The sequence below is a fragment of the Pleuronectes platessa genome, chromosome 3 (genome assembly GCF_947347685.1).
Source record: "Pleuronectes platessa chromosome 3, fPlePla1.1, whole genome shotgun sequence".
Taxonomy (NCBI): Eukaryota; Metazoa; Chordata; class Actinopteri; order Pleuronectiformes; family Pleuronectidae; genus Pleuronectes; species Pleuronectes platessa.
The window spans coordinates 23,205,126-23,214,225 of record NC_070628.1 but is presented as its reverse complement, the minus strand read 5'-3'; the positions used below and the strand labels follow the sequence as shown (position 1 = coordinate 23,214,225).

Genomic DNA, 9,100 nt, shown 5'->3' with positions numbered 1-9,100 from the left:
ATAACACTGTTTTTAACATTATTTCCTAACCCTGGGAAAAATAATTTGCTAATACTGGAAATGAACATTTAAATAAATGGTTTAAAAGAATAGGTCAACTATGAATGAAGCAGAGTTTGAATATAAGAGCATTTAATTCACTTCATTCAGCGACAGCCAGTAGCCAGAGGCATTATGTTTTTATTTTATTTAGGCTCTAGCTTCCTTCTTTTAGTGAGGCCTTTATGTGTTTATATTTTTTTTACAGTATGAACATAACATTTTACAGTGGAGGAGGAGGTATTTTCTAGCATAAAATGATATGATATAAAAAGTTAAGTGCTGAAACATTGTCCTACAGTAATGTTTTCTATTTATCACATACAGTAAACCCATGATATTGAATGAAAAGTGGTTAAGGTCAGTGTTGTGACAGTAAATGAGATTAAAGATCCAGTTCTTTATGTTTTCACTAATGGCTCCACTTTCCAACTCTGAGCCTCGCGTTGTGTTGACAGGCTGCTAGGCAACCCTGTGTCCAGGTCAGGCTAAGTGGACATGCTGGTTTAGTGAGGGACTGAGCAGCAGGAGACATGATGTCCTTCAGTGGGGACACTCTGAAACCTCCGCTGCTTGAGCACATAGCGGAGATGCAGCGTAAAATACAACTACTGGGTAAGTTGGTGTTTTTAAGTCTGAGCATTGATATTAGCTGGTGCTGAAGCACGTGACACATTTAGCTAGCTAATGGTTAGCTTGATTTAGCTGCATGATTAAAACGTGGCTGTGTGAGTGGCCACTTTAAACATGTCGCTAAACCAAAGAGAACAACACCTGTAAATGAATAATTATTAATATTGAGGCGTCCATGTCCGTGTGCTGGTGGTGTAATGACTAATTATGTCCACTAGAGCGCGACAGAAGCGCTTTCTATGAGAGCTCTCAGTCCAGCATCAAGGAGAACACGGAGAACATCCGGGAGCTGAGGCGGGACAACAAGAGGCTGTACAGGAAACTGGCCGAGGTTCACACAGTGAGTGAAGTGACTGAGGTTCATCTGTCAGCTCTGCTTTGCTGGTTCTGTCCTCATTGATCCCCATCAGTACACAGTGAAGCTGTGACACTTCACCTGGCCCTAACACTGGGGGGGGTTTGCTTCCTGCAGGGTGATGATCATGTCATCAAAGAGGCCTTTCACAGCAGAGGCATGGAGAAGAGCGCCTACCGCAACATGTCAGGCAAGGTGAGAGGAAGCACAGGGTTCTCCCACATCCTGCAAACCCTGCACGGGCATGGGAACAACCTGGAAATGTATTTCTTTATTTACTGTATTTGAACCCCTTCTGTAAATCGCCTCTGTAAACTCCAGTATGTGTTTTGTTTGAGACGAAGCTCAATGCTGGTAAGAAGTTGTGCAGAATGAAAGCTGCTCTCTCTCCTACTGAGAGTGCATACAATATTAGTTGTATTACTTACCTTATAGTGTGATTTCCTTCATTTTGAAATTGTTATAGAGGTTATAGAAGTCATTTTTTGGTCCAAGTTTGAAGTTCACACCAGGGACCTGCAGTGTTTTTAAGGGCACCTGCCACATATTAAGTGAGTATTCAAGAAATTCAAGTAACGCAAACATCCATTAGGATTAATCAAAAGAGGTCATGCTCAAGACGTCATTGTACACTTAATCAGAAACCCTACATCATTATAAAAGAAAAGCTGGACGAATAGAAATGGGGTTCAATGTATTATTACTATTTATATCAGATTTTATGACAATCTTTGACCAATTGCTGTCCTGAAAAAAGTGTCAACCTTGAAGGTGAATAAATATGACTGGGTTATTTTGTTATGCACCTTTAGCTTCGTTACAACACAATCCATGATATCCTCAGACAAGATCTCTCTCCCTCTCCCTGCCTGTATTCAAGCCTCGGCTCAATAACACTTCTCTTTTTACTGCCTCTTCCTCAGGCCGCTGTGACAACAGTAGAACAGAGCATGTTGACTAAGAAGAAGCGTCTCAATGCCCTCAAACACACCACCCAGACCTACCAGCAGCGCCTTGAAGAGCTGAGGGTGGTTCAGCAGAGACTGAAACCTGAGGGCAGCCGTGGAGCACAGTCCTCTGATACTCGCACCCGGAAGAAAGAGGAAGATGCCATGGTACTTAGTCCTCAAGCTCATGTAGAGATGTGCAAAGCATTAAAGGGCTCATTTTATTTCTTCCTGTTGACAGATGAGTCCAATCAGAGAAAATGTCATATGTTTTGTATGTGTGTGTGTGTGTGTGTGTCCTCAGAACCTGCGGGCACTGGAGAACAGTCTGGAGAAAACAAAGTTTAAGTGCAAGGAGGCTGACAACATCACGACTAACTATCTGAAACTCAAAGGTCACCTGCAGGTTTGTCAAACGTTCATATTTTTTGCTTTAAAATAATGTTTTGAGCCACATAAACTCACAGGCTGAGGGGTAGAGTGGTCGTCCTCCAACCTGAAGGTCGGCAGTTCGATCCCCAGTCTTACCCATCTGCATGCCGAAGTGTCCTTGGGCAAGATGCTGAACTTGCCCAAGAGGCCCCCCCATAGAAAAGTTGCTGTAGTATGTGTTGACACCAGGGGGCGGCTGTGGCTCAGGAGGAATACAGACAGGGTTGTACGCTAATCAGAAGGCCGCCACCTACAGTCTGCATTCTGAAATGTCCTTGGACAAGATGATGAACTCCATATTGAGATTATTTTGCTCTTTACGTAGCCATTTTAACTGTAGGCACAATACGTTAATTGTACAATTATGGTAACAATGCATTTGTCACGAGAAAATATGGTCTCCAGGGCTCCATAATCTAGGCTTTAATAGATCATGTAATAATAAGCCAGTAATAAGGATCAAACTGGTCGAGTTTTTGTCTTTTCTTATATATTTGTTTACTCTCGTTCCCATTTCACATGTTCCCTCTCTATCTTTCTGTCCCTCACTTGTGTCACCAACTCAGGACGAGAGTCTGACTTTCCAGGGCCAGCTGGACAGTCTGGAGGCAGAAATCCTGAGGCACAGGAAGGAGCTTCACAGCCTGCAGGTCTTGAACAACGATGCCCAGCTCTCTAAAGAAGCTGCTAAGGTGAATTATGACCTTTGACCTGTGACCTCCTCACAGAGGGATGATTCCCTCGCTACTACTTTCATCAACACTGATAAACATGAAGTGTTTATCAGAGCAATTGCTACAAGGGCTTTTTCTGTGTTTTTTACTTCAACCAAGGAGGAGGCTTTCATTGCTGTTTGTTTGCTAGGTAGCAGGATTACCCAAAAATGGATAAACCAATTTCCATAAAATTTGGTGGGTGGGGTATGACCCAATAAAGAGACCATTCAAATATTTAGTGGCTCTGGCTAAATTCACTCTCTTTAACATGGTGAGATAGGGTGTAATGGTGTGTGCTCTCCAAGCACCCTTCCGTTCACCTGTGACCTTTTCATTTTTATTAAAACAACGTAAGAGTTCACATACATGAGCATTCCCTAATCACATTCTGCAAACCATCTTCCCCCAAAACAACAACTTCCCTTTCCCCTTTCTTCACAATCAGTACACAGTTATAGCTCATGCAGGGTGAAGGTGCAGTGTTTGTTCTCGCTTTCTCCCACATCCTCATCTCTAATGCACTGCTGTCCCAATCTGTTGGTCTTCGTTTCTCCCTCCCTTCCTTCTTTGTGCTAGGCTGAGTTACAGCAGCTGGAGGAACTGCTCTGCAAGGAACGCAAAGAGAGAGAGCGAATCATCGCCAGCTACAGGAAGAAGGTTGAGGAGCACAGGGCCCAGGCTGAAAAGGTCGATAGAAGGGTAAGATAGACGTGGTGGAACATATTGTAAAGTATGCACAATTCAGGAATATGATTCTAGTGTCTTGTGTGTTTTATTTAGAATATGTTCCCTTCTTCCATCTTTTGATCAAAAAAGTCATCACTGGCCATGTAATTAAACATGTCAAAATATGATTTGCTTCACATCAGAGACATTATCTTTGGTGAAAAGTAGTAATTTACATTTACACTGGTGGTAAACTTTGCTCCCTGCACTCCCAGAGAACAACTATGCAGCCAGATGAACTGAGCAGTGAGGCCCAGCGCAGCACCACCAGGATGGCAGCTGAAGAGGAGAAGGTCACCTCCACTTTTGAGGAGGCCTTCCAACGCATCAAGGAGGCCACTGGAGTCACAGACATACGGGTGTGGATGTGAAAAGAAAAAATTATCGCTATTTCGGCTGTGCAATAATTCATAATTTCATACTGTTTTTCTCTGTGTTTAGGAGATAGTGGAGCGCTTCATCTCGCAAAAGGAAACACAGCAACATCTGGAGAAGCTGAAGGGAGAGAATGATAAAGTCCTGCTGCAGCTGAAGGAGCAAAAGGAGCTGCTGAACCAACAGTTTCAGGATCTGAAATATTCTGGAGAGGCTAAACTCTCCGGGTGAGACAACGAAACAGTAGAGGAGACAAAGGTCTTAGTGTGTGTGGCTGTGTGATGCTTATGTCTTCATCTGCTGCTCTTACAGTGACCAACAGCTGCTGGAGGAGTGCGAGCAGCAGCTGCAGGCTCAGCAGCAGAGATGCAGAGCAGCTAAAGAGAGATTGGATTGGCTTGTTAAAACAATCAGTACCATCCGAGCCGGAGTGGAGCACCTGGCAGACAAACTTCAACACATCACATTGGTAAATATCATCTTAACAGCATTGACGACATTCATTTATTTTCAGACTGTCTATTCATGCAAATACGCTCAATAAAAGTTTCCCCAAATCTTTAGAAAGTTAGGACAGGTGCCTAACAGAGTGTAACAAATTTCAAGAAAAAAGAAAATAAATTGTGATATTAAGACATTTAAAAAATAAAGAGAGCAGGTTTCCACTCTCACAGAATAACCCTTTGAGATATGATCTTCAAATCGGTGTGAACAACACCAATTTAGCGAGGCAAATCTCAGCATGGCTTCGCGTGTAGCTCAGCTGTGGTGCTCTACCCGTGATATTTGCTTTGCTGTCATTCATGTGTGACCATGCCCACACAGACGTAGAAGGAAATGACAAATGATTTGATGTTTAAGATGCAGGATCCATAGCTTCAGTCGCATTCTGGATTGTAATTATTACAACTAGCTATACATTGTGTCTGTCCACATATTCCACTTTTACTTTTACTGACCATAGACCATACATACCTCTATCTTTATTTTGTTAGTGTGCTCTGATACACACAACATCTATTGCACTTCTAGGCATCCTGGGAGAGGGATCACCTCACTTCTGACTCTCTCTGAGGTTTCTTGGTTCTTTTTACCTGATAAAAGCATTTTATTCTGTAGTTTTTCCTCACTCTAGTCAAGGGTTTGAGACAGAGGATAATACACCTTGGACAGATGTTCAGCCCAATGAAGCAAATTGTAATTTGTGAACTTTTATGTATAGATTTCCCAAATGTTTGTGATTTTGGTTTTACTTATTTTTTCTTAAATTCATGGTGATCTCCCTAGGGCGAGGACCAAGTGGTGGAGGCGTCGCCAAACTCAGATGAGTATGTGTTGTTGCTGATGACCCAGTGCGATCGGAAGCTGAACTTACTTCAGGACGACCTCCAAGGAAAAGATCTCGCCGGTATTATGAAGGAGATGGAGGAAGAGGAGGTGAGACGAAGCTCAACAAACTGTCAGGCACCATTAGTGGTTTAAAATAGAGCTCAGGTGCTGAGACTTTTTGTTCACCTTTCACAGGTAGTTGGTGAAAACGTACCCAGAAGGTTTTTACACAGGTATGCAGGAAGTACATGGGCAGGTCCACAGATGAATCACACTGAACATGCTTTTCTCATTAACACATTAGCATTACACATAACTCCCAACTGAACAATCATGTGATCAACATGTCACCTGTCACTAGTACATGTCTGGAATGTGATAGCAAGTAGGAATGAGTTCTCTGGGAGACATTGAAAAGAATGATTAAATGAACAATGGTTGTTGGTTGGTTATCGGATGTCTTGAATGTGATGGCATGAGGCTGTTTCAACCTCAGCTCCATCAGACCTATGGAAAACTGCTGCTACTATAACTACAGCAGCTTGGAAGATCTTCATCTCCTTGTGGACAGGTGTCAATATTTGGAAAAACTTGATTCAGTCAAATCTATGTCTAAATGGTTTATTCATCAAGCCTTTTCTGCCTCTTACTGAAGTATACATTTATTTACTATCAATTATAGTATATAACTTGAGTGACACTTAGTAGAGCACAGACCTTTGCCAAAGACTAACAGTCCCCTCCAATTCAATCAAACGGCCCCAAGTTTCACACACTCATAGGTAGAAGTTCCCTAAATGAAAATAAATCCTCCTTCCACCAAGTTTTGCAAAAATCTGTTCAGTTCTTTTGTAATCTTGCCTACAAACCAACCAACTAACTTAAACATGTCCAGGGCATATTGGTTTGACTGGTCTTCCATCTTACAGTCATACTTTTTTTGTTGGTACTAATTTGCTCTGTTCGGTATATTTAAAAGCTAGTGACCCAAAGAAAGCCCTATCTTGAATTTCAAACAGTAAATGCAGCTTGAACAAAGGGCGTGTTGGGACAACATGACACAGTGCGACACATGAACACAGCATGGCTGAGCATGTATGCAGGCCTGCTGCTGTTCTTTCAAGTCTTATCTGAATGGAAAGGCAACCTGAAGTGTTTGTTCTTGATTATTAACACTCGGCAGCACCTTCACTGTTTGAGGACAGGGGATATCAGTGTGTACCATAGGAAACATGCAACAGTCTCATGACATTGACTGTTTTACGCTCAGGTCCGTTTTTAAAACGGTGTAATCTGTAGTACTGACGTAAACTCTGAGCTGATAATTTGAAAATCAGTCCAGCTCTGTTTGCTTGACTGCTACTGTTGAGTGTGGCTCAGCTGTCCAGGTTTGAATTAAGCAGATTTAGTTTCCATTGACAGACCCAGTCTCATTAGCTCAACCAAGTTTATGAATAATTTTTCAAATTAAGCTCTCATTTCCCCCATGTACTCCTTCAAAAATGTAATCGATCCTAATGAACTCAAAGATGAACTGATTCGATTTCAGTGATCAAAGGTCCCAGTGCCGTCATGAGTCGGAAAAATAAATGGATGTAAACTGAAACAACACTGGTTTTGGCAGAGACAAACAACCGCAGTGTGGCATTTCTAATCGTTAATAGATATTAATCATTGAAATATCACAACAAGAAAGGAAGAAAGTACTGGAAGGTCGCTGGTGACAGTTAGTGATCAATGCCTTTATGCACTGTGTGTCTGTGTGTTGCTCTGAGCAGTTCCACATCAGGATTGAAGGGAAACTCCCGGCTTACAACACCCGAGTCAAGCTCCCTGAGGACCAAAGACTTGACCTCTTCGATGACGGTGAGTCGGGAGCCGCACACACACACATCACACACGCTGTCTATATCTTTGGCTTTTTTAAAACAGTCACTGTTTGTGTCTCAGAGGAGGAGAGTGAAGAGGACGAGGCTGACATCATCTCACGTGAGGCGCTGAAGCGTCAGTCTCAGCTGATCATTGACGCCAAGTCCAAGAAGAAGCCCTGGAAGAATAAGGGAAACTTATGATCCACCAGCACAACCTTAGACTCAAGGAAAACAACTGTGCTGAATAAAGAGCTAAAATTTCGCACATTTGCCTTCACCATTTTTGATCATTTAATGTTCCAATCGTTAGCTACTTCAAAGATCCTTGCATTTCAAATAAAGTTTGACTGAAGAGACAAATGTATTTTGTAGACTTCTTTGAAAGATCAGCCCAATTTAACAGCTCGTAGATATTTGTTTTTTAGAGATTGAGCCGTTGAAGCTGGCTACTTGTTGTAGAGGTGGATTTATTGTGACAACAGTAATGTTCTCTGTCAGGTGTCACTGTTGTACCAACACCTTTCACGTCACCTTTTTTTTCAAGGCTGGGAATTCCACCCTGCAGCCTCACACAAGTAAAACCAAATCCCATTATGCTTCCGCTTATTTTGAATAACTCCTGTTTCTAGGTGACCTGTGCCCAAAGGATTTCTCTGCGGTTGTCCCGATGGAAACCTTTTCATTATGCGCATCATAGGTTTTATTTTACAGATATGATGCACCAGGGCCCTCAGTGCGCTGAAAACCAACACCTGTGACGAATGCAGCCTTTGTTCATGGGTGAATCACAGCAAAGCTAGTGACGCTCATTCTTTGTTCTGTTGTAAGACAGGACAGAAAGCTGCTGAACCCTCCTATAGGTTTGTGACACACATAGTGCAACGTCAACACCTGAACTATGTCTGCCATGTTCTGTATGTCAGGAATTGGTTCTGCCTCTCCGGTCAATGGCTCTGCGGTTGTTAAGAAGGCTTGTCTGGTATATACAAAAGCAAAGTCCAAACATACGTTCATAGCATAAATCTAAAGTCCAATGTATATTTCACTGTGTTTGTCTCCTGAATAATTGTAAATACCTGAAGAAACATGTGGAGGACCGAAAGCACAGTCACACACACCATGGAACGAGAGAAACAAGATGAACAAGACTGGCAAAGACAAAGGGAAGCACAGAGATTTAAATAGAAGGAAACAGGGTTAATTGAACACAAACACATTAGGAATAGGTGCAGGCCGAGAAAACAAGGCGAAGGGCAGAAATCAAACAGCAGACACACAAGGAGCACAATTTCTAAATAAAACTGGAAAAGGAGAGCTCAGGGACAACAACTAAACACAAGGAAACCAAGGTAAAAGTCCATAAACTAAAGAGGCCAGAACCAAAACAGTCTTCTTCAAAGGTTCACAGGAGCCAGGGCAGAATGGTGACAATGGTTGTACAGTTGAGCTTCAGATTTTTCTGTATTGTTCCATGTTGCATGTGCATTATAAGAAAAACTGGATTCACTGAGTAAGAACAGTTGTCACCCGCAGTGTGATCCTGTGATTTGATCGTGTTTGCTGAGAGGCCACATTAAAAGACAGCAGTGAGGTGATGTCGGGGGGAAAAGGACCAATAACTGCGTGTTCCTCCTGCACAGAGAGAGGGAGGACCATCTAACCTCGGCGTACAACTCG

General features: G+C 42.5%; 1 protein-coding gene across 1 annotated transcript; it reads left to right on the top strand.

The window, feature by feature from the left end:
• The first annotated feature begins 94 nt into the window (after positions 1–94).
• On the top strand, positions 95–7,746 carry odad3 (outer dynein arm docking complex subunit 3). The gene is made up of 13 exons (XM_053418498.1): positions 95–654; positions 891–1,012; positions 1,145–1,222; positions 1,951–2,142; positions 2,279–2,380; positions 2,973–3,098; positions 3,699–3,821; positions 4,064–4,207; positions 4,290–4,450; positions 4,536–4,692; positions 5,511–5,660; positions 7,331–7,418; positions 7,503–7,746. Exons 1-13 carry the CDS (start codon positions 573–575, stop codon positions 7,622–7,624), a joined length of 1,647 nt encoding a protein of 548 aa, XP_053274473.1. The 5' UTR covers positions 95–572; the 3' UTR covers positions 7,625–7,746.
• The last annotated feature ends 1,354 nt before the right edge of the window (positions 7,747–9,100 follow it).